Genomic DNA, 26,946 nt, shown 5'->3' with positions numbered 1-26,946 from the left:
AATGTTTTTCCTGCGCTGTGCGATGAGTAGTTACTCAGATATGGCCGGCGACCTCTCTTAGTTGTACACCCGGTACAGCTGGAATTATTGGTTCTACTCGAAGGAAGGATTTTGTTGCTGCTTGGGAACTTGTGTATCATGAGATCTTGGCTATTATTAATTTATACAGGGAAAAAACATTTATTAAAAATGATAACTATGAACTCAAGGCTCACCATGAATATACAGTAGCAAAAACCGATAGAATGGAATCACTTCTTGAGAAAATGATGCGCGTAAATCCGTTCGAAGAAGAAAATCAACCGTTACGCAACATCGTCACACAGGAGCAGACCCCTCCGGGAATAACTGAAGCTCTTTTAAATATATTTGAGACTGGCTGTAAAGCTTATGAACAATTTCGAATGGACAGATTTGAAAAATTGACGAAACCTCTTTCTGACACCATTAGCCGAATTAAACTTCCATCGTTCAAAACAGTAGCTGGAACTGGCTCCAAAAAGCAATCAAAAAGTACACATAAACAAAATAAAGAAACTCAGCGTATTATCGACTTAGCAAAAGAACGGGGGTATAATATGAAGTCCACTTTTAAGGTTTGAACCGACCCAAGACCAAATTTCCTTTTTGAAGAAGAAGGCGTTTTGAAAAAAGAAGCACAAAAGTCTAGTTTTTTTGTTGAATTACACAAAGTATTAGATGGCGAAGAATACACTTTATTGGCAAATTCAAACAAATTCTGTTTGATGGTGGACGTTATGATGGGTATCCGAAAAGTGCAGTGGAAAAATTTGTAAACCTTTCAAGATCTTGCTATTGCCTTCTGTAACATGATAAGTAGTACATTAAAAGGACATCTTAGTAGAACTGATTTTATATTCGATAGCTACTTAGAATTATCACCTAAGTCGGGAGAAAGATTTCAAAGATACGGCAAAGAATACATTACAATTCATACGATTGCCGATGATGTACCATTACCTGTTCAAGAGAATAAATTTTGGGGTTTTGAAGATAACAAAATTAAACTGCAAACATACATCCGAAAATATTTGTTACAACATGGTCATCGTTATTGGCAAGGAGTTGAAAGAATTTGTAGTGCAACAAATTTTGAACATCAAATGTCAGTCATCTGGTTCATCACGTACCCTTGTACTCTAGAAATGTTACAAAGAAATAATATTGAAGAAGCAGATGTACGACTTTTATTATATATAGAATTGTATAAAGTTATTTTGTATTCGCACAAATTTTCTTCTATCCATTTTTTGAAAAATTCAGGTACATTTCTTTGAAGTTTCTGCATGTTCTTGCTACAATTTTGTCACATTGTCCATGAATAATAAATAGATTTATCAAAACTTCATTTGAATAACTATTTCTTTCCATTTTAATGAATTTTTAGGTCACTATTTTAAAAAAAACACCCAAGCGTATTTACTATTAATCAACTAAATGTCACTGTCAAACATCAATAGCATAGCATTGTTTCATCATGACCTTTCATGGCCAACTAAAGCAAATATGTCAAAATATTCCGATTTTTACAGAAAATTGCTTTTATTTCCGAAACCGAACTACTTCGATATAGGAATATAATACCTCTTTAGACAGGGATTTTAATTTCCTTTTAGAATATGTTATAATATACAGGGTGTTCCATTTAAAAAAATGCACTACTTACCATTTTTCTATCTAGCGGTAAAATCACTAATTTTGAGCAACCCTGTATAACGTAGAACAAATTTTCATAGTGAAAAATAATGTACAATACTTCCATAAATTACGTTTATAATTTCAAGGTTCTGCGCGTTCCAGTGCCGTAGTAATAGAAATTTATTTGGATCTATGTTTTCGTCAAAAAATAAAGAAAATAATTAATTTCTCGAAAACCACTAAAGATAGGTATAGGAACACCTTATACAGAACCAATCATAAAGTGATAGCGGATCGGAAAATAAAAAAATATACAGGGTATTCCATTTAAAATAACAAAGTTGCTACTACTTTTTGGTATAAGCGGCAACGCTGCATCGCTAAAAATATTTTTAATCGTTAGATCATCAGCTAAAAAAAATTATTTTCCATTCTCCGTAAACGTCTAAGGTACCATCAACCATCAATCACCCTGTATATTGTCTTCCGATACTGATATAATAGTTATGGCTTTATACCATTTCAGAACATATAAAGCTTAAGGTGTACAGGTAAATTTTTTAGTTCTATGTTTAACTTTTGCTAAATTAGTGCTTTTTTTAGGAAATTTAGTCTAGAGCAGGAGTAGGGGCAACTAAAAAAGATATTCCAGTACACATAATGGCTACTCGTCACGGTCCAGAATTATGTACTGTTCTTCCAGCTCTTTACCACTTGACTGGTGCTGATTATACAAGTAAAGTTGGAACCAAGTGTAGTGCTCTTTGTGCTAATCCAATAAAATTTCTTAGTAACTTGGCTAAAGGTAAACTTACAATTCTTGTTTAAAATAAATTTCAATATTACATTTTTAGGGTACATCTGAAATTCAAGTCGATGGATTCAGTGCAGCGTGCGGAAGAGTATCTTGTTCAGGTACTTCGCCAAGGTAACTCATCAAAAACATTTGATGATTTAAGATATTGGCTGTATCACCATGGCAAAACTTTTTCTGTCACACTATTGTCACCTACGAGTGCATCAATCAGACTACATATTTTACGAGCATTTTTTGTTGTTTATACCCAAAACAATTGCTTGAAAGAAGAAACATTGCCTTTGGGTCCTCTGATGTATAGATACAAGCTAGAAAATGACATCCTTATTCCAAAATCTGCTGATAATATATTTCCTTCAGCCGAAGAATTAGTCCCGAATTGCAATTGTGCTAAATGTGCACGTAAAAATAATTGTTGTTGCCGTGTAGCGGAATTGCCTTGCTGTTCTTTTTGTCGTTGTCGCATAACAACTCAATGTAAAAATCCTTATGACATGTAAATAGCGATTTGAAATATAATGTTTTCAAAATGATTGTTTTCAATTTATTTTTAATTACTACTACATGTAGATAGATCACTACTTAGAAAAAAATTACGTACCTATTTAAATTTTTTTTCCGTGTAAATAATTTTGCCTTGCATATAATATTTTGGACACTCTGTATATTAGTAACAGTAATTATATCCTTCTACTGCTCTATTATTTCAAGTACTATATTTCAACGTAACGTTACCGGAGTTCTTGACCTTCTCACTCCCACCGCCTCTCCCATAACCCAATGTAATAAACGGACTGATCTTCCCTTCTGGTGCGTTAAGTAACACATCAAATTTTTGTATTATGTGCAGTAATTTTAATTTTGGATTCGCGACGCATTCGGACGAAAATTTAATTAGTTCTTCTAAATATAATGTTTCATTGGATGTTTATTATTTTGACTTATTCAGAATCGAAAATTTAGAAAAAATTAATTCATGAAATTTTCAAGATTTTACAAGTACTAATAAACTCTATACAAACGTGAATAAAAGTAAACAAGGCATGGCAAGTAGTAAAGCGGCATCGTTTGTCATAGATGGCCAACAGCTGAGAAGAAAACTCGGTTGCAACATAATTTGTACGAGATGCAGAAAAGTACACCCTCGAACAAAATATATGCGAGAACACTTTGGTGTCCAAAACTTACCCGCATTACGTCACACCGAGCTATTGTTAATTTTTTTTGTTATGCTTGAATAGACAAATTGATGCTGCTTACAATGATGGATCATGCTATAGAAGTTCCATACTATAGAAATTCTCCCTGATTTTCTAACTGAAACTAGATTGCATCATCTTATGAACTTATGGTTGGTTTGATTAGGCTTATTTATTTAAGTGTTGAAACAAACGTTCGGACGACATTCTATATACTCAAATTAACACGAATTTTCACGCTACTGACTGCGCCAATATCGTGAAAACCAAAACAATGTCGTAATAATTATTTTAAAAAAGTTCATACATTTTAATAATGTATCTCTGTTTATAACAGTGAATAAGCATGGAAATATACTAGTGCTATTAAGCTAAATAAATTTCTCATATTACATGACTAGTATTGTCATGAGGTAAACATGAGATCATTCAAATTCAGGTTAAGTTTTAACCTCGAGAAATTGAGCTTCTTAACCTGAAGACCATATCATTTGAAAAGAAAGCCAAAAGGCAATTTTTGGGTACCTCTTCGATGGATAATCCTACGCAGGTCCGGTTCTACTAAAATTTAGAATATAACGTTACTCCACTTGGATTTAAGTTGCAGCGAGTACGGAAATGAGCGGCTAATCGCAAAAGGCAAAGTATTCAAATTACAGGAAAAACAACGGCAACAGCCCGGTATCGAAAATGCCAATACCTAAAAAGTTGATCCTTGCGCATGGCGTACATGACCAATGACAAAGGATAGACCATATATGTATAAATTATTAAGTATTATATATTATTATTATATATAATACTTATGTATTATTATAAGTATTTATACATATATGGGATAGACATATATAAAAATCACTTTAGCCAGAGAGAAGAAACAACCTGATTCGAATAAATTGCTTAAAAATTCAAAACGAAGAACAGCTAACGCCATCTAAATATTTTATTCATATGTCGGCTGAACCTTCTAGGGGTTCTTATTTTTACAATGCCATTAACCCACTTTACACTAGGTGTCGCGATCAGTACTATTTTCAGACAATATTAAATTAAAGCCAAAAAATAAAAACATTAAAATACATTGATTAATAGGCTCATTAAATCTCAATTTAACATCCAAGATTATTTTAGCCACGTTATTATATTTGATTAGTTAACCATTTACATTAACCCGATAAAAATTTTTGAAGGAGTTTCTAGATTGCATCCTTAGTCCATACGCTAGATAACATCCTGTATTTTTGAGAGGTCCACGAGATATTATTGTCGCATTATGTAGTCTAATATGTATATATTTAAAAACGATTGGTTACCCGGCCATCGTTTTACATTTTTCGTACCCGGCCGAAAAATGGCCACTTTAGTTTTTATACAGGGTGGTCATGTAATCAGTAAAAATCACAAATGTGGTATTTGAAACTCTTACGTTATAGATGCTCTATATTTACGAAATTTGTACCTTTTTATGAATGTGTAATGGAATATAATTGACAATAGAGCTAGTGTTGTAAAAATCCGGATTAATTCGATATCCGGACAGAATTGATTCGGATGAGTTGAAAATTCGGTTTTTTCATCCGGATTAATTCATCCGCTCGATGTCTCGCCCGTTCGGCAAATTATGCCATGTTTCGGCTTTCGGGCTCGATGCTCGACCGTCCGATAAACGTTTTTTATAGCTGTTTTTCGAATATAAGGTATGCATTATGCAACCCATTAGACATTTCGTTTTTACGGATTTCTACATGATGTTCAAACTAAAATAGCTAATTATGTATGTAATAAATTATGTGTATTTTAAATGATGCAAAATATCAATACAAAAATGCTTTGTTTACAAAAAAACTTCTGAAGGTCAGGCGACCCTTAAACAATTTGGGCTTTCTCGTATTCTCTCTTGTTTCTAAATGAGTACAATGAAGTACTTTGGGAGCACAGGCAACTTAGGCCAACACATTAAAAAAAAACATCCGATTCAATACAATGAACATATAAAAAGGGATAGTGTTGTTTCTAATTCCGCAACTCACGTAGAAGAAAACGAAGACGGAAGTAATGTTTCTAAAAGCCTTTCTGTTGATCTTCCTCCTGTTTCTGATATTGAAATGCAAGAGGAACTTGAAAGTGCCAATTCTAAAGCTCCTCAGCTAGATATATTATCTGAACCTGGACCTAGTACAAGTTATGGAATTCATATCGAACATCAAGCAGTCAAATCAAAATCTCCCTCAGGAATTCAAAAGACTATAAAACGGGCGCGACCAGGGGGACGACAATTAAAATTATATGGCGGTAGTATTCCCAATGAACTTTCAGCTCTTCAAAAAAAACAATTTGATATTAGTCTAGTGAAATTGATTACTAAAGACTTTCAGCCCCTTTGTGAAGGTTCGATTTAGGAATTATAAATAAGAATGCCAAATGCGCTTACACCATTGTATATTACTCTCTTCGATGATATCTGGTATATTAGTAGTTATTTTAAAAACAGTGTTCTACATAATTGTCGTGCATACGTGTGCAATAGTATTGCATAAATATTTAACAATAATAATAATTCATGGTATAACAAATTAATATACAGTATGATACTTGAAAATAAATAACATATATCACTATTATATTATTGTACCACATCTCCCCCTTTTGAAAGAATGAACTACATTTTTAATGAAATAAAAATGGAGTACTTTCGTACAAAAATAAATATTCATAAGGTATATGCGCTTTTTTACTACATTTTACACTTCTATTTTACAATAAAAATAAAATTATTAGAGGTTCAAGGAAAGTGTTAAGAAAAAGATAAGAGGAATAATAGAAAGAAAATAAATAATAAAGAAAGGATAGAAAAGAAAGGTATTTATCGATCGAGTATAGATTTAAATATATATATTTTTTTTTTTAAATGAAACCTAAAATGTTAACCCTAATTTTACTTAAACAAACTTATTACCTAAATAAACTTATTACTTAATTAAAGTACACATGTACTTAAGTTGTTTAATTTAAATATAATGCTACATAATTCTTAACTATTTCGAAGCCTAAACAATACGTGTTAAGTTATTAAATTATGAACCTCTTTTTGCGAAGCTTTGCATTGACTTATGAGTACATAATATGTATTATAAAATATTAGGTTACAAGGTTAGTAAATTAAAACTAGTACATGTTTTCTTTTCGGTACAACTGCTATAATTGACATAATTAATTGTTTTTCTTTTTTTTTCTACGATAAACACTGAAAATGGCTTTTTCACTATAATCACTTATAAAAATGCTGTAATCTATTTTTATGCACTTTCACTTTAGCGTCACTTTTACTATTACTTAATATACAATTTACACCTTCTACCTCCTCTACTACGAAAGGGCCTTTATACCAAGGGTCAAATTTCGTTCTATTTTCATTATTTAAAAGTACTGAGTCACCGGGTTTTAAATATATTTCTTTAGACTGTTTATCGTATTCTAATTTTCGCTGAACTTTTGCTTTTTGAATAAAATCATTGGCTCGTCTATTTGCAATTTGTAAGCGATATCTGACTTCTTGATAATATGCGTCGATATTATATACAGGGTCTATCAAAGTACCATTTAAAATATTAGAAAAATCAACCTTACGTGCAAAAACTAATTCAAATGGCGTATATTCGTGATATACACTGGGAGTTGTGTTATAACAAAAGCTGAAATAGTTTGTCCATTCATCCCAATCGTCTTGCATTTCGTTTATGTACATTCTAAGAAACTCATTTAAGACTCTATGATTTCTTTCGCAACCACCTATAGTTTGACTATGGTAGGCTGTCGAAATAGAATGTTTAATTTTTAGAAGTTCAGAAAGTGATGTAAGTACTTCGTTTTTATACTCAGTGCCCATATCGGTTCTGATTTCCTGCATTGGGCCATAATTAAGAATAAATTCATTAAACATTGCCCTAGCTATAGTTTTAGCTTCTTTATTCGGAATAGGGATAATTTTGACAAATTTAGTTAACTCGCACTGGATTGTTATTGCATACATATTGTTGTTAGGAGTTTTTCTGAATGGTCCAATCGTGTCGATACATGTGATGTCAAATGCTTTTTGTGGTGTAGGTGTTATTACCATTGGCTCTGAATGAGTTATTTTTCTCTTATTAATTTGACACTTTTGACATTTTTTAACGTATTTGTTGACATCGCGGGACATTCCTTTCCATCGGTAATTTGTTCTTAACTTCTTAAGCAATTTTTTCTGTCCACAGTGACCTCCGGTAAGTGGATTATCATGATATTCCTGTACTAACGCTAACTTGTCATCATTATTTTTAATAATTTTGGGCTCTTCATACAGAAAAATAGTAAGATTTTTTAATTTACTTAAAGCAATTTTTTTTTAATTCGTTTATTGTGCACAATTTAAATATTTCATCTGTTATTTTTAGCTTTAGTTCCTTAATGTTGCAATCAGCAGCCATTTTTTCCAGCTTAGACAAAACTGTTCCTAAGAATGATTTGTCATTACTGATTAACATTTTATCCTCGATTATAAAATCTTTATTCTTACCCATAATTATCCATAGATATTTATGCTGAATTTTAAATTTTACATAAGCTAATTTTAAAATATTACTATTTTCTAAAGTCTCTAAGACTTTTGGTTTAACCGTAAACGGCATGCTAGCATTCTCGCTATTATCTTCTGTTAAGGTAGTATTCTTTTTTGCCATTGCCCGTGTTACTGCAAATACGTTGACTGTTTTGTTATTTATCGCCAAATCGCTTAGTTCGCTAATACAAATTCTCGATAATGCATCTGCTCCTACATTGTCCTTTCCTTTAATATATTCAATTTCAAAATTATATTCTTCTAAATCTAATCGCATCCTGGTAAGTTTTGAAGATGGGTCTTTCATAGAAAAGAGATACACTAAAGGCTTATGGTCAGATTTTACCAAAAATTTATTTCCGTACAAATATGGCCTAAAATACTGAATCGCCCAGTGGATGGCTACTAATTCTTGTTCTATAGTCGCTTTATTAGATTCTCCTTTAGTGAATGATTTTGAAGCGTAAGCTATTGGCAATTCTTGCCCATTCAAGTTTTGTGATAATATAGCGCCACAAGCATTTTTTGATGCGTCTGTTGTTAAAATAAATTGTTTATTAAAGTCTGGGTATTGTAAAATTTCGGGTTGCAACAACGAATTTTTAAGATAAATAAAAGCTTGTTTACATTTTTCACTCCATTCGAATTGCGTATTTTTTCTTGTTAACATATTAAGAGGTTTTGCAATTTCTGCGAAGTTTCGAATAAACCTGCGATAATAGTTACAAAATGCTATAAAGCGTTTTACTTCATCAGCATTTCTAGGCTCTGGGTATTTATTAATAATGTCGTATTTTGACTCGTCAGGCAAAATTCCATTACTAGTAATCCTGTGACCTAGGTAGGTAACTTCTTGCGAAAAAAAATTGCATTTTTCGGGATTTAATTTTAAATTGTATTTTCTGCACGTTTCAAATACACTACGTAAATTTTGTAAATGATGATTTTTTGAACAACCAATTACAATTACGTCATCCATGTACAAGAAAGCCTTTTCAGGTGTTATTCCAGCAAATGCTATATTCATCATCCTCTGGAAACTGTTTGGGCTTATTCTGAGGCCAAATGGTAACCTTGTAAATCTGTAGCTACCTGTACTTGTACTAAAAGTTGTGAAATCTCTAGATTCTTCTGCAAGTGGTATTTGATGAAAGCCCGCCTTTAAATCTAGGGTTGAAAACCATTTAGCACGGCCTAGTTGGTCTAAAATATCGTCAATTCGAGGCAATGGAAATTTATCAGGGATAATTTTCTTATTTGCCTCTCTAAAATCCACTACTAGTCGCCATTTTTTATCATGACCCTTAGATTTCTTAGGTACCAAAAGGATTGGACTATTGTAAACGGCATTAGATTCCTCTATTATGTTTTCCTCTAACATTTTACTTACCTGTGCATTTATTTCTTTAGATTGAGAAAGCGGTGTTCGATAATTTTTTATATAGAAAGGTTGCTCATCAGCTAATTTAATTTTTTGTTTATAAAAATTGTTTGTTGTTAATTTATCACATTTTAACCCAAATATATCAGCAAATTCCATGCATAATTCGGTGGTTTCCTTTTTCGCGCATTCCGGGATGTTTTTATTTAATTCCTTTAATAGTTGATCTTTTCGGTTATTTTGATTACAATGCAATTGATAACACGAAAAGTTTTTTAGGGGTTCGGTTACAATTTTAGGATTATTTATGGTTATGGTTTCGCATGTTGTATTTAGAATTTTAATTATTGGACTTGACCTAGAAATTATGGTTGATGCTATGAAAACGCCTGGGGATATTTCGTTATTTAATACAACCGAATCTTCTTTAAGATATTTTAACTTTTCTACTTTTCTAATTATTTCACATCTCGGGGGGATAATTAACATATCTTTTGCAGGGCTGTCATGAATTGGTATAGAGATAAAATTATTATGAAGTCTTATTTGCATTGTTTAATTAGAGTAGTCCAATTGACATTGATATTGTGTAATAAAATCTCTACCAAGAATTCCATCTGCTGGTATGGGAAAATTATCCTCAACTATGTGAAAATTTTGTTTTAAAGAAAAATTGTCAATAAACATTACAGTTTTAGTAGTACCTATGGAAGTTATATGTCCTTCTGTAACACCGTTTATCCTGCTAGCATTTGCTCTGTCAACTATTTGGTTTTTATCGATTTTTGTTCGCTTAATTAAAGAAATATCGGCACCAGTATCTACGATTAATGTTATTGTTTCATTTTGTGTCATTTGGGTCTGAACGACGATAAAATTTGACAACGATAGGTCCATGTTAAAAATATTTATTGCTCCCCCAATGGACCTGGTTGGGGTGATAATTCGTTTCCCGAATTATCTGTCTCAAAGCTGCGCACAGAATAGTTTCCTCTGCCTCGTTGAGAATAGCCCCTGTGACCTCTATATCTGCTATGGCCACCATGATAATTATTATGGATAGGAACTTCAGGATTTCTATTAAATCCTCTTGTCCATTGTCCTTGCGCCCTAGGATAATGACCTCTATAATTTGGATTTCCTCTATTGTTGAATCGATTTTGTGTAAAAAGGACTGTACAATTTTTTGATTCAGTTTCGACGCTAACAAACTTTGTCAAGGCGTCTTGAGTTGTGTTGAATGTGCCTGCTTCCATTATCAACCTGGATCTTTCTGAGGTTGCATTCGATTTTAGGGCTTTAACTGCAATATTAGTTGTATAACCCTCTGCTACATTTACTGGTACACCTTCATTTATGTACGCTCTTTTTAAGCTTGTTGCTAAAGCTTCTATGTCAGATGCATATTTTGATGTATCGCTGGATCCTTGTTTAAGAGCTAATAATTTTGCCGAAACTAACTGCGAACTTTCACCCTTAATATTGCTTGTTAGTTTTTGAATTATAATTGGTATGGTATCATTATCGCCAATAAGGTCTCTTGCTTTACCAACTAATTTAGTTTTAATAAGAGCCACGGCATTTGCTTCGTGCCCTTCGCAATTTTCTTGGATTAAAGTTAGTGCGTCAATAAAAGATCGAAGTTTATCCGCTGAGCCATCAAAATCATTGCACAAAACCCTGCTGGTGAAATTAAAAAAATCAATTTTAGTCATCGCCATTTTGCCAGTTTCAATTTTAATTTCAGTGTTTGTATTTTCTTCGTCTGAACCCTCTGAAGAGTTTTCACTGTCAATAATATCCTCCTCAATCACGTTTGGATCAATTAGTTCAGTGCACGATGTAGGTATTTTATACGAAACATTTAATACTTGATATACCCTGACTACTTTATCTCTTGAGACGGAAAAAAGTTTTTTAATAGCAAAATACTGTTCTTGACTTAAATTTTTGTAATCATGTAATACAAGTTGCACAAAGGTATTATAGTATTTAAGTAAATTATCCCTAACTTCTTTTTTAATTTCCTCTGATTTAGGTATTTTTTTCTTTAAGACTCTTTTTGATTCGTTAGTAATTAATATTTTTAAATTTGATAACTTGGTATAAAGTTCCTCCCAAGCTGATGACATAAAAATAACTAAATTTAGCCTAAATTACAGTAAAAAAAATCTAACATAATAGTAGTACATGAAAAATGTAAACAAAAATCCAACATAAAAATTATTATTCAGCTATATATATGTAATATGTAACTTTATAATATATTATAATATTATAACTTTCGATTACTTTATGAACTAATAAAAAAAAATAGTTTTACCCCCAAAAATATTTTAAAACTGCTAAATAGCCAAAAAATCTTATTCTAAATATGCACAAATAAATAAAATTACATACCAACTATAATATAACATTTGTGTGGTCCATGTCCTGGGACGGATGCAAAATCTCCATTACATCTCCTTCTTCCATCTTCTAATAAACAGGTGGCGTTTAATCGCTCGTCCTTAATGTCACTGCTTTCAGGTTTTACTAAAATGTTTTTCTACACCAACACATTGCTTCTTCTTTCACTAACACGGACTCACAAACACAAACCACTATGTAATAGTCTTACTATTAGTAGACATCACCAACTGGAGCCTTCAGCATAAGACTTCTTGACAAGTCTCTTTTCATGTTTCTGCGGTAAGCCTTCCTAATTTTTAGTAACACCAAGGTTACAACAGCCACAGTCATTATATACAGCAGAATACGGATATCCATAGGGACATTTATAGCTTGTTCTTCCACTATAAAATTGGAGTTTACAACACCTGTGTCCGTAACTTCAGCATGCTTGGTGTTAGTAGTACCCATATTGACTCACACTGTATGTTACTGTACATTAGCACACTTTACAGCAACTAGCTCCCATACTTTTACCACGGTTTTACTATAAACATTTTTCTTTTTGTACTATATACATATAGAACAATTACTACTCTTACTGAAAAATGCACTAAAAAATGGTGTTTGGCACTGGCAGGGTCGCCATGTGAAGGTTCGATTTAGGAATTATAAATAAGAATGCCAAATGCGCTTACACCATTGTATATTACTCTCTTCGATGATATCTGGTATATTAGTAGTTATTTTAAAAACAGTGTTCTACATAATTGTCGTGCATACGTGTGCAATAGTATTGCATAAATATTTAACAATAATAATAATTCATGGTATAACAAATTAATATACAGTATGATACTTGAAAATAAATAACATATATCACTATTATATTATTGTACCACACCTTTCCATAGTCGAAAATGAAGGTTTTTTGGAATATTCCAGGACACTGAATTCTCTCTATTTGGTTCCCAGTCGACATATTTTGTCAAACAGACTTTTGCCAGAAATATATAACGAGGAAGTCGCGAAGTTGAAAGCAGTGTTATGTGACGTAAAATATGTGTCAATTACTACAGATATATGGCAATCAGACAGTAATATATCATATTTGTCAGCTACATGCCATTTTGTTTATGCAAAGACATTAAATTCACGCGTTTTAGCTTTTAAAGAGCTATCAAGCGTGTCACACACGGGAAAACATATTAGTGAGGACTTATCTTTTATTCTTAATGATTGGAACCTTATGGATAAAGTTGTTACAGTTGTTTCGGATAACGGTGCGAACATTAAAAACGCTATTATAGAGCATTTGCGTCTAAACCATCACCCATGTGTAGCGCATACTTTGAATTTAATCGTGAAAGAGGCCTTAGATACTAACATGCTATTAATAGATATTATAAAAAAATGCAAAAGTCTTGTTGGATATTTCAAACACAGTGGCCTTGCCACTGGCAAATTAAAAAAATGCCAAGAGCAGATGAACATGCCTTTACTTAAAGTCAAGCAATCTGTTGACACAAGGTGGAATTCTATTTTGTTTATGTTGGAGAGACTTTTAGAAATTAAAGACCCCCTGTCTATCGGAGTAACCACTTTACCTACAGCTCCTGATTTTCTGGATGCTTCTGAATGGACAGTAATAGCAGATTGTGTGCCACTTCTCAGACTCTTTGACATGATGACGACAGAACTTTCAGGTGAGAAATTCGTAACTATGTCTTTGGTGATCCCTCTCATTAGAGGACTACAATTAAATATAAAAACAATTAAACCAAATACAGATATCAGTCTTTGGTTACAATCAAAGCTTTTAGATATAATTTCACGACGCTTGGTGCCATTAGAAACCAACAAAATTGCTGCCAAAAGCACTTTTTTGGATCCCAGATTAAAAAAACAGCTTTCGGTTTGGAAGATAATGCTAAAAATACACTTCAGTTCATGTTCAAAATCTCGATCATGAAGATTATTCCCTAACTGCTAGTACTTCATCAAGAGATCAAATTCCATAAGAAAAGATGTCGCTGTAGTTACATTTTGACACAAAAATTAAAGATGTGAAAACCAAAACCACACCATCTACCACTTCGACACTTTGTATGCGTCAATATTTAGAAATGCAGCATAGTGATCGCAAAAACAATCCATTAGAGTTTTGGGACAAACATAAATTTATGATGCCAGAGTTGTACACATTGCATTTAAAATATTTATGTGTGCCAGCTTCCTCCGTACCTAGCGAAAGACTGTTTTCAAAAGCGGGTCAACTGGCTAATATTCGCAGAAACAGATTATCACCAAAAAACCTGCATATGATTTTATTTTTAAACAGTGTTTTTTAAAATGTCATGTTGTTATTTTTTTATTAGTTCTGTAGTCGACAGGCGACTTGTTACTTCAATTAAACTTAAAATTTCGTTTTGTTTTTAGCTTTAGGCATGAAGTTAGACTTGAAATATTTATGTAGTTTCTAATTAAAATATTAAGACTGTTAAATACGTTCATAATTATTTTTCATTTTAAGTTAACAAAGAAAATTGTTTTTTGTTTGAATTTTATTAATTAGTTAAGCAGACACCTTGTTATATTAATGTTTAATATTTATGTTTGTTTAATATATTCCTTTATTTCTAATAAATGTTTTTCCTTATTTTAATTGTTTTCAACAAACTTCCTATCTTCCTAATTTACTCCAAATCATAGTTGGAATTGTAATAATTATTCACTACAAACGACTATTAAGAATAGATTAATCTATAGAATTACACCGCACTGGTATCAAAGAAATTATATTTTTAAATCAATTCATCTATTAGCATCATACGCCGACACTGGACTGCGAAGAGACCGGCTGAATCGTCCGCCTGGCGCGCCTCCTTCCACAAGGCAACGCGACGATATTACCGATTCCGAATCCGATTGTCGGGTGTTTGTCCGGACGATTTAATTCGGATTCTCTTAGCCGGTGGAACGTGGAACTCGTGCAAGCTCATACAAATATTTCATTGTCGGTCGAACGGACGACAGGCGGCGTGTATCCGGACGATTTAGATATCCGGATTGATTCGGAATAATTTGATATTCGGATTGAACGGACGATTAATCCGGACTCCTCGCATCACTAACTTGAATGCTCGCTGTATCAAAATTTCCGCAAAAACTAAACTTATAACAACTTTTTTTGATATAAAAAAAACTTAGGCAACTATGCTTTCAAATATTGTAAATTATACTTCAATTAAAAATTACTGTAAGTTCAATTTGGCATGAAAAATAGCTTTATAAAATTCTGTGGCCAAATTATTTAATGATGAACGTTTTGAGAAATAACTCATAATACTATAAAAAATCTTTACGTTAATCCAAAATATGACGCATACATATTTTATTTTCGTTTTTAGGTATTTTAGTAAAGTGTTAATAACGTTTATATATACTAGTGGCTTACCTCTATTATAAAAGTTGCTGATGTGGATTGTATGCTTAGCTTTATGTAATCCAAATTTAGATCTATTAAAAAGATTAAATAATTAAAATAAATCAAACTAAGGTTAAGAAATAAAGGAAACAAATCAATAATGACTCTTTATGTAAATTTTTAATCTTTATTTAAACTCTCTTAAATTTTTTTTTAAGTGTATATAATCTTTTGATTGAAAGTATACCGGGTGACAACGGGATGATTGCCCTGACCAAATATGTGATTGGCACCCGTTGGCCAATAATTTAATTATAGAGACCGTCCGGTTCAAATTTAGTCTATGATGCCCACTCTAGGTGCTTTTGTTAAAAAAAAACACTTAGTTGTTACTTTAAAATAGAAAAACGAAACGCAGTTATATAAGCAAACTCATGCGAAGTATACACGTTACGTAAATAGATAATAAATTAAATGATAGCGGATTACAGATCACAGCTAGTCAAGGTGAAGAAATAAAATGAATAAATTTTTGGGGGATTCGCAAAGTTTACATTTAGTAAATTTTAATAAACATATTCACTAATAGCATATCAACTGGCATTTACCAGGACTATAAATACAATGCAATTTTAATACAATACGACTATAAGTCAGATGTCTAAACAGAGACATGATTTGATTTTAAATTTTGTAAAATCAAATCATGTTTGCTACCACTAGATGACTAGAGTATCTCTTCATATTTTTTCAAGACCCATAACGTTTTTTTCATATCATCAGCAGCACTAGCATTTTACAAATTATTGTCTATACTAGCATGGTGATAAGCGATATTTTTATACAGATGACTTAGATGGTAATTGTCATTGTTTTCGACCTAATACTTGGCCAGGCAGCAACTTATTATAGGTCGCTAGTTATGTGATGGTGGCGATCAGAACACGATTAATGAATCTCATCACTACAAACGAATTATATTCGGCTTCGTCTCATAAATAAATAAATAGTGTAGTACCCTTGTTTCCTGCGCAACTGGCCACAATTTTCAAAGTAAATTTAAAAAGCAAAACGCTGACAATGCACCTACCGTTTCCCGACACAACCACATTCATTTGATTTAGTCTTTATTTTTGTGCGCTATAGGTTACAAGTTCTAAACTTGATAACGTAAACAATTTTATTTTTCTATGTCAAAAAGGTTGGTGATTTTTTTTGTGATGAGTTCATCGAAGCACTCAAGGAAGACTAGAAGATTTTCGCCAAAACGAGATGAGGTTACCGATCAAGGGTAAATTGATTTATGTAAAGTGGTACGTAAATTAAACCGCCGTTTAGATAACCTTATAAGGCGTGATAAGAAGAGGTATAGGAAATCTCCTACTTCTGAGAGTGAGCATTCATCATCTTTATATTCGGAGTGTAAGTAATATTAATTAGATCGACTTGATCGAGAATGCTTTCATTGTTCCTGATAAGTTTTTTCACTAAAATAAATTATTGGGCCTAGGATGGCCATTGGTTACTATCTAGGGTGATTGTAATAATACCAATAATAACTAGCAGTTTTATCAGCCTAGGGTGGCTCTGGTTTAAATCTGCGATATTTTAACTGCAAGTTATTATTATTTGAAGGAAAATGTTATTATCTAGGGTGATAATAATAGTTTTTTTTTTATATAAGAAATGTACTGAGTGAACATCATGACCTAACTGGGTTTTCTACTCTTAAGTGGTTTTTCCGCCTCGTAAAGTCCTAGTCATGCTATGGAACTAGCATCTAGTTTAAAACAAGTATAAAGTAATAATATGTAAGTATATTTGAATATAAGTAAGTTAAGTATCCTAGATGATAATAGTAGAGAGGAAAAGTGATTATCTGGCTCGGTGGATTAAAATTTTACGTTCCGAGCTGCCGGATAATTCAAAGATGGAACTGATTAAAAATATATCTTGTTCCAGAAAATTTGATTGAATTAAATTCCCCAAAAATTAACTTTCTCAGTTCCAGAAAATTCTATTCGATCTGATACACGGCTGTTACTGCTTCACTCCCAGGTAGGGGCTTCAACTTTCATCGTTCCATTGTTGCTTGGTTAATCACGGATAGTGCAGAGGGGGTAAATATGAAATATATTGTAACGTAATTCCCTGCGAATTTGTGGCTACAAAGAAAAGGTTAACGAAAATCTGGCGACAGAGTTGACCAATTTCCTTCAAGAGCATATAGGAGTCTCATGTACTGCTAGGGACATTAATTACGTATTTCGTCTTCCAAAGAACAATAATGAAAATCACCACCAATTATAGAAGATTTCACTAGCAACTTGAAGAGAAATGAACTTTTTATGGGAAAAAAGAAGCTGAAAAATCAACAAGTATCTATATTTGAAGATTTAACTTCCCAAAGATACAAGGCATTTCTTGAAGCGAAGAAAAAGTATGGCCCTAGTAATGTCTGGACAACTTCTGGTAAGATTTTCCGTTGGAACCCAGCAACCTCACAAAAGATATGTATAAGTGATTTTTCAATTCAAAAATAACGTTACACAAAAGCGACAAACCTCTAATAGATCCAAATAACGATTTCGCATATGTATGTATTGCTCGGTACATTTTTTCGGTTGTTTTTTTTTTGGGGAATGTATATTATTTTGTTAAATTTAAAAATGTGTATTCTGTTGGGTTCACTATTGAATCGCCTCTTAGGAAGATTTTTTTTTCCTTTTTGCGTAGATGCTTACAAGGTATATTGGCTATTGGCTATGACTTATTCGATTTTTATTTGTTTGTCTATTGGTGGACAGCGTTTTGTGTGTGTAAACCGTTCATATTAGCTTATGGCTGCTGCAAGTAATATAATTAATTTTTGATTTTCTCATTTTAATGTCCGATCACTTTTTTCACATTTTGGCAGCTTTAGTGAATTTTTAAGGGCTGAAAAGTACGATGTAATTGGGCTATCAGAAACCTGGTTAAGTAACTCAATACAAAATAACAGCATAGATATTTTCAATTATAATATTATACGTAAAGATAGAGATGGTCGTGATGGCGGAGTCGCTTATTATAATAATAGTTCATTAACATTTCAAATTCTAAACACGCCTCCCCAGAGTAGTGCATTGGAACAGCTATAGTTTCGTACTAAAATTAATGGTAGGATCATATGTTTTGGATCACTGTACCGGCCACCTAACATAAACCTTAATTCGTGTATTGATGATTTGGAGAATGCTATTATTACTTTTTTGCCTGAAGTTGATCTTTTAGTATTTTATGGGGATTTGAATGTGGATATTTTGCAAGTCGACAATCCTGGATGTACTGCTCTCAGTAAACTTTTCAATAAATATATTTTGGCACAACTTGTTCGAACTCCTACTCGTTTTTCTGCAATTGCACTTAAATTGATTGATGTTATTGTTACCTCAGATCCAGGTCTGTCGGCTGATGTCCAAGTAATCAACATGGACGACATCTCTGATCACTGTTTGGTTTACACCGAATTAAACTTGCAAAAAACACGCCCTCCCGTATCCTTTCATACCTATCGAGATTATTCCAATTTCGTTTTTGTGGACTTTCTTAATGACATTTTTAGTATACATTGGCAAGATATATTTAATATGTCTGATGTGGATGAAATGGTTTCCTTTCTTTAGCAAAATGTGATTGATGTGTTTAATATTAATGCACCCTTTTAAACTTAGAGTACAAAAAATTAAAAACTGAAAACTCCTTTAATAAATATAAGAATATTAGAAATATGATAACAAGCGCAATTCGAAATGAAAAAAAATCTTTTCAAAATTATAAATTTAAAGAGGATCCGGCTTCATTTTGGAAAACTTTAAAATGTCTTAATATAACACCTCAAAATTCAAAGTTACCAGCTCAATTCAAAGTAACCAGAACAATTTAATATTTTTTACTAATCGTATTCCGAAAACTAATATATTACCTCTTAATAATGAAATAAATACCAAATAATGTTGATAACAAGTTTAAGTTTAGGGAGATGAGTGAAACTGATATTGAGAATATAATATCTAATATAAAGTCTGTCTCCATTGGGTCTGATGCTATTGGGATTAAGATGATTTCTTTTTTAGTCCCTTACCTTGCTCCTTATATCACACACATCATCAATAAGGCTTTTTCGTTATTCAGATTTTCCAGAGAATGGAAAAAGGCGGATTTATTACCCATTCCCAAAGTAAATAGCCCTGCTGAGCTCTCGCATTACCGTCCTATAAGCATCCTAACTACCCTTTCCAAAATACTGGAAAAAGCCATGCACCAGCAATTAAAAACGTTTTTTATAAATAATAAAATTATTCCTGATACCCAATCTGGGTTCAGATCCCGGCATGGTACGGAAACAGCACTATTGCATGTATGCGATGATATTCTTTGCGCTATGGATAATAAAAAAGCTACTGCAATCAGCACCATTGATTAGACTATAGTAAAGCATTTGATACTCTTGATCATTCTATTTTGCTTGCCAAATAAAAATATTTTGGTCTACACGACTCAGCTTTGTATCTTCTTTGTGATTATTTGGCTAATAGAGTGCAAGGAGTACGTTTCGGCTCAGTATTTTCGTAGTATGTAGTTATTGGTCAGGGAGTTCCGCAGGGTAGTATTTTGGGACCACTTTTATTTTCAGTTTACACGTCTGATTTTCTTGAGTTTCTTAAAACATGCATCAATATGCGGATGATGTTCAACTTTATCACTAATTTTCAATTAATCAAATTAATACCGTCATAGCGAACATAAATTCTGATCTTGATGCTATTGTGCAAGCGTCAAGTTTCCATAAGCTGGCTCTTAATGCTGCTAAGTCAAAACTATTGGTTTTTGGGATTCCTGTGTGGAATGATTTGTGCGTGAATGTCTCCGTCCAGGGAGTTAATCTGCAGCCAACTAGCTGCGAAAAAAACTTATATTTATGGTATATTTATCGATAATAAGCTTAATTTTGAATATCATGTTTCTAATATTTTACAAAAAACTTACTATAAATTAAAAGTCTTGTACAAGTATAAAGATATTTTATCAACTAACATTAAGTTAAAGTTAACTCAATCATTAGTCGCCTCAGTGATCAGTTATGGAAGCGTTTTATTCTGGCCAGCCTTTGCTCAAAGAGATAAATATAGCTTGCAAAAATTACAAAATGCTTGCCTAAAATTTAGTTATTGTAAGCAAAAATATGACCATATAACACATTATTTATTGAATCTCAATGGCTAAGGCTGGAAGAACGATTCAAAGTTTATATGGCTAGTCTCATTTATAAAACTGTCCATGGAAGAGTCCCCAGGTAGTTGTATGAGAAGCTGGTAGCATGGTCGTGATATGCGTCATTCTAAAAATTTTTGTGTCCCAAAGTATAGAACTACCAAATTTCAAGCCTCATTTAGCTATACCGGTGTTAAAATCTATAATGCGTTGCCTCCTGATCTGCAAAGCACTCAGATCATTTTTTCTTTTTTTCTTTTGTTCACTTTTTAGTTAACTGTATTACTTGATTAAATGTATGATATGATTATGTCTGTGTAGGATCGTTTTGTTTTATAAGCTTAATTATAGTTACTTATTTATAGTTTAAAGTTATATATACTTATATATTATTTTGAAGTACTATTTTTAAGTGTGCGGTTAGATAGAGTAGCCATATGCTAGATCACGCCGCATTTATAATTGTCATTGTAATTTTTTATTTCCGTAATATAAAGGCATATTTATTATTATTTATTTATTTATTGTCTTAATGATATTGGTCGGCTGCTTAGTGATGTTCATCACTCAGAGTCGATTTCGAGAAGAGAATTACTACTGTCTTTAAATTTAAAGAAAGATCTCAAGGATACTTTAATAAATACACTCATCAGTGAATAGCTTTCGGTGAAGATCTTGAAAGTATTATCAAGACTGCAAAAGACTTTAAAAAGGCAAGTGACCAATTAAAAGTTCATAAGAGGACTATAGAGAGCCAGCAACTATCAACTTCGAAACAGGGAAACTTCAAGCATCCATCCTTAACGAGGAAGGGGACCTACCAGGATAGACGCGTCCATCGAGTTCCCAGCACCAAAAGTCTAAAGCCTGCCCACCGGTATTTAGCTTCACACCAGCTGAAGAAAACCGATCATTACCAACCACGGAGGCTCAGAGGTAGAGCCAACATCAACGATATTAATGGTTAGTGAATCTTCTGGCAGGCTAAGACATTTTATTCGAAGATGGTATAAACTCTCCGTAAATAACAACATTTTATCTTACACAAAAAGCCTTACTATTCCGTTTCTTAAAATGCCCAATCAAACAGTTGTGCTTTCAGAACCACGTTATTCTGTTAATGAAAAAAATATTATACATAATATAATTCTAATAATTGTTAAAGGAAGGTGCAAAAGTGGAATGGTAAATTCTTGTGAAGGTCAATTTATATTCGAAGGTCCAAAGGTTCAAAAGACAATATTTGTTGTTCCAAAATCAAATGGAACCCATCGACTAAAAATAAATTTAAAATCACTTAACAAGTTTAGATTGAACATTTTAAACTGAGAGACTATAGAACAGTTTCTTGTTTAATTACACCTAATTGTTTTATGGCAATACTAGACATAAAGGATGCATATTATCATATATCCATGATTTATTTAGATGATATCTGGTTTTTAGGAAGATCTTAAAAAGAGTGTAAGAAAAAGCTATAGCCGAAACTATAAGGTTATTGAAACATCTAGGTTTCTTAACAAACTATAAAAAAAAGTTCTCTTATTCCAAGTCAGATATGTCAATAATTAGGTTTTGTTTTTAATTCTAATAACATGACCTGGGTGTCATTGGAAAACGGATAAAGATACTCAATATGTCCACAAAATATAGTACTTTAAAAGAATGCAAAATTAGAAACTTTATTGGTAACTTAGATCAGCTTTCCTAGTAGTTAAATATAGTTTTTTATATGCGAAATTATTTGAAAGAGAAAAGTATTTCGAATTGTTAAAATCTAGATGTATTTATCCTTCACCCTATCTGCAGATTTTTCTTTCTAGGGTTCTAATAAAATACGTTCGGATCATTTCCAAGCTTAAATTTAACCCGACGGAATCAACAGGTGGATGGGGAAGTTTTCTACAATAATAAAACTACTTTTGGGTTTTTGGTCTGAAAAGACAAAAATTATCACATTAATATATTGAAATTATTGGCAGTATATTTTGGATTAAAATGTTGGGTTAAAGAATTTAAAATTTCCAATATTTTCTGTAGACTAGATAATACAACGGCAATATCTATTATTAACAGTATGGGAAGTGTTCGATTTTAACACCTTAATATTATAGCTCGAATGATTTGGAAATGGTGTCAGAATAAAATATTTGTATCTTTGCATCGTAAATCAATACAAAAGATAATATTCACGCGGAATAAGAACACAGCTGGGCGAAGTTCCTTTTTTTAAAAATTTTATTCTCACAAAAACGTACTTAAATCTATAGAACAATTAATATGAACAGCAACTAGGCTTTTACACTATATTAATGTTACTGTTTAATGGGTTACGATTACTTATATATACAGTTATCGCTATGTCAGCATTAAATATTAGTTATTAGATATTACTCCTCCACCCTTAGAACATTCAACGTCCTCGTTGATCAATTTTTCTAAAACCTTTGTTGGAATGGCCTTAAGATGTTTTTGCTTCAAGTAAAGTTTTTGCCAAAAGTAAATTACTAAACCTAAAATGCATACAAATATAATACAAGTAATTACGAATACAGTGTGGGCGGGATTCCATAGGGTATTAAACGTCTGGGGTTGTCAAGTTTCCATGAGGTTTTCCTGGATTTTTCTAGGATTTTCCAGATGTCTAATTTGCAAGTTGAGGGACAGATTTGTCGGTTTTTTCAATTTTGTGTATAGTAAAAGAAATATTATTTGAGGATAAGGAGTATTGTTGTTGATTTATGATAACATCACATTGGCTGAAAATGAGAGCATAGTCCTGTAGAGTTACTTTTTGGAAGTGAAAACAATTCTCGTATACAATTTCTGGGGATTTTGTACAGAAATGAAAGGATTTGTTATGAGTAAAATACACTATGTGTATTTGGTAGTTGTTTTGTGCTTTAGCGTAACGACAGTTTGTTGGTGGTAAACAGCTATTAGCAATGGGATCAGAACACATCCAAGTGGAACTGATTTCTGAGCATTGGCTATACCACAATTTAGTACAGTAATATTTTCTAGGACTAACAAGTATTTTTGTTTCATTATTTGGTATAGGATATACATATTTTAAATCACATAGTTTTTGTTCGAAAATAGGTATTTTGATTTCTAGTATTGCCAAATTGCTTAAAACTAGGAGGCCAGCCCTACATACTAGTTTTAATTCAGATAAATGTTGTAGAGGCCATAGAGCGTTTTCGGGAGAGTATTTTTCAAGATATTTCCAAATTTCTTCAACTTCTTTAAAACTCAATATTTCGAGATCTAGAGTCTCAAGATGAGCAAAAGAAATTATTCGTAATAATTTTTCTAAGAACTCCATAACACTTACAATCTGTGTATATTGGCTTTGCAGTAATAATAGCAAATTAACTTCGCCATAAAGGTTTTGTATTTCGGTTTTAATTTTTTCTGCATTTTCATTAATATTTAAAAAAATTTTCTCGAAATTATTTACTATGTTTCCTGCGAGAGAACTAACGAACTAATTGATTTTTTTGCAAAGTTCAGTTTTGATGTTATTTTAAAATATGCAAATTTTGCCAAATAGTCTTTAGGTCATTATTGTCTAGATTACCAGTTATGGATTTGATGCCGCTTCTCAGGAAGTTCATTAAGCCGCGTTTATTACGATTTTTAGGTATTGAATTGTTTTTATATAAATTTAACTTTGCAAAGGTATCATAGGTGTCTTGTAAAGCTTTTGAGATATAATACAGTTGAAAATGTGATATATTACTATGCTCATTAATCAAAGAATATGTACTACGTAGGTTTTTAGATAATTGATACAGGGTCGACTTTATATTAGTTGGTTAAAAGGACATATGTTAAAAGGGACATATTATGATAATAGCTTACAACTAGAGCGGGGTAGACATCTTCTAGGTAATATCCGTTGTTAGGGAGTTTTTGGCTTTGAAGGGCCTGGCAAGGGTTGGTCTGGCTCCGAAGGGTTAGGATCAGGAGGCTGGAAAGTAATCGGATTTTTTCCTTTTCTTTTGATCTTTCGGATATTCGTCATTGTTGGGTTTTTCTTTGAAATAGCTGTATTTTGTTTCCAGTTATTTTAGTGACTTTTATAGGTATGAATTGAGGATTTATCTTATTTCTATGGGTGGTTTTCTTGTATACGGTTTGATTTAGCGTTAGTTGGGGGATTTGTTCTACGCTTTTGTTTAAACGCTGATTATTTTTGGTTTGTTTTTGATACGCCTTTTTGTATACTGCGTCATAAAAGGGAGCGAGTTCTTGTTTCGTTTTTTCGTTGTATTGTTCGAATATCGTAAGATCATTGTTAAGGTTGAGTTCATTAGAATAAGGGCCATATAAGATGGAAAATGGAGAGTGGCCAGTGGTAGAATGTATGCTTTGGTTATAGATTAGCTCTGCGGATGTCATTAATGCTTGGGGTGTGTCCTCTGGGTTCTGAATTTTAAGGATTCTTAATTTTTCTAGTAGAGTGGAATGTAGTCGTTCTACGGGGTTGTTTGATGTGGAATTGCCAGGGGTTGTATAATGAACTTCTATACAGAATAATTGACAAAAGCCTTGGTCAGCAACTATTTTTAGGGGTGTGTATGTATGTATAAATAATGTCTCAATTTGCCAATTATAGTGATATGAGTTTTAGTCCGGGATGAAATATGCTTGAGCGTATTTTGAAAAGGAGTCAATAATGGTAAGAAAAAGGCTATTTAAAAATTGAAAGATATTCATATGTATAGTTTTAAATAGCTTTTCAGCTAATAAGGGGCCTTCATAAGCAATTTTATAAGGGTGCCTTTCGTACTTACTTTGCAGGCATATTTCGCAGTTATTAATAATGTATGTTTCGGAGTCTTTTAGTTTGGGCCAGTAATATTTTTGTTTAATATGATTGTAGGTTTCAGTAATTGCGTTGTGGTTGCAAATAATATCTTTTTGTCGGTTTACGTCGATGATGTCGTTTAAATAGATATTCGAAAACAAGAATTTTGCTGATGGATTTAAATTTGCATGTACCAGTTTTTAAAATTCCACTTTTAATTCTTGATTGGGAATGTATATGGTAAACGATATGTCTGGTTTGATTATTTCGTTGATTATTTTTAAAATCTATCTTTCAGCATTTACTTTGGGGATTCTGATAAAATGGTGGTTTTTCTTAAATGGTTTTGTATATACATGTTTGTATTCGTTTCCGTATTCGATGATAATTCGATTACTTGCATAGTTAAGGGGTAGCTCTGAAATTGTGATATACTGTCATGTTGTGCCATTATTAGAGTGAACCGTAATGTCAAAATTATCATCATTTAAATCAAATTCTGTGGGGTTGAGAGGGTTGGGATTGGGTTGATTTACATTATTATTATTTGTTGATTTATTATATCGTTCATTAAGTACAAAATCAGCAAGGTCGAAATCACAGAGGTTTGCAACTGATGTCAGCATTAGGGGCAGTTGATTCGGTATCTCGGGTTTCATTAATTTCTTGGATATTGAGCTCGATCCTTGAAAGAGCGTCAGCAACGTGATTTTCTTTTCCTTGTTTATATTTGATATCAAAATTGAATTTCTCAAGTTTTAGTCGCCAACGGATTAAACGAGAGTTTGGTTCTTTGATTTTTGACAGCCATACTAAAGGGTTATGATCAGTCTCTATAAGAAAGTGTTGACCATAGAGGTATGGGCGAAAATGCTTTGTAGAATCTACCATTGCAAGTAACTCTTTCTCAATTGTGGAATAATTTCTCTCAGCTGAATTGAGGGTACGAGAGTAATAACCTATAGCGTGATCGTTTTGACAGAGTACACTGCCAATAGCGATATTACAGGCATTTGTTGTGAGCTTGAAGGGTTTACTAAAATCGAGGAACTGTCAAATTGGGGAGTTGAAGATGAGTTCTTTGCATTTCTGAAATGCGTTAGAATTAATTGTAGAATCTTTACGCAAGCACTTTGTGAGAGGGACCGTTATTTTGGAAAAAAATTTGATAAATCGCCGGTAATATCCAACGAGTCCAAGGAATGCTTTGATTTCTTTTTAGTTTTGCGGTATGGGATAACGTTGGATGGCGTCAATTATCAATGCTACCTCTTTGCATAAAAATTCTGACTTATTGGGTTGGACTTTAAACTTTAGTTCTTTTAATTTTTTTTTTAAATTTTCTTATGTGGTCGATATATTCTGACAAGGATTTTGAAAAGATAACTACATCGTCCATGTAAATA

At 32.4% G+C, this 26,946-nt stretch overlaps 1 protein-coding gene and 1 long non-coding RNA gene across 5 annotated transcripts in view; one reads left to right on the top strand and one right to left on the bottom strand.

The window, feature by feature from the left end:
• Window positions 1-3,009, top strand: part of LOC126736612 (uncharacterized) — a 54,686-nt gene extending 51,677 nt beyond the window's left edge. Inside the window, exons 4-6 of the long non-coding RNA XR_007660703.1 lie at window positions 2,186-2,210; window positions 2,263-2,464; window positions 2,514-3,009. This is a non-coding gene — a long non-coding RNA (uncharacterized LOC126736612). The remainder of the gene's footprint in view (window positions 1-2,185; window positions 2,211-2,262; window positions 2,465-2,513) is intronic.
• Window positions 1-26,946, bottom strand: part of LOC126736579 (receptor-type tyrosine-protein phosphatase kappa-like) — a 130,367-nt gene that overhangs the window by 77,947 nt on the left and 25,474 nt on the right. For 2 of the 4 annotated variants that reach the window (XM_050440981.1, XM_050440980.1), the window contains exon 4: window positions 15,502-15,563. The exons of the other annotated variants lie outside the window; for them this stretch is intronic. In XM_050440981.1, coding sequence (XP_050296938.1) covers window positions 15,502-15,563 — 62 coding nt within the window. The remainder of the gene's footprint in view (window positions 1-15,501; window positions 15,564-26,946) is intronic. 4 annotated transcript variants of the gene reach the window in all.

The sequence above is a fragment of the Anthonomus grandis genome, chromosome 5 (assembly GCF_022605725.1).
Source record: "Anthonomus grandis grandis chromosome 5, icAntGran1.3, whole genome shotgun sequence".
Classification (NCBI taxonomy): Eukaryota; Metazoa; Arthropoda; class Insecta; order Coleoptera; family Curculionidae; genus Anthonomus; species Anthonomus grandis.
This window is presented reverse-complemented; position numbering and strand designations above follow the sequence as displayed.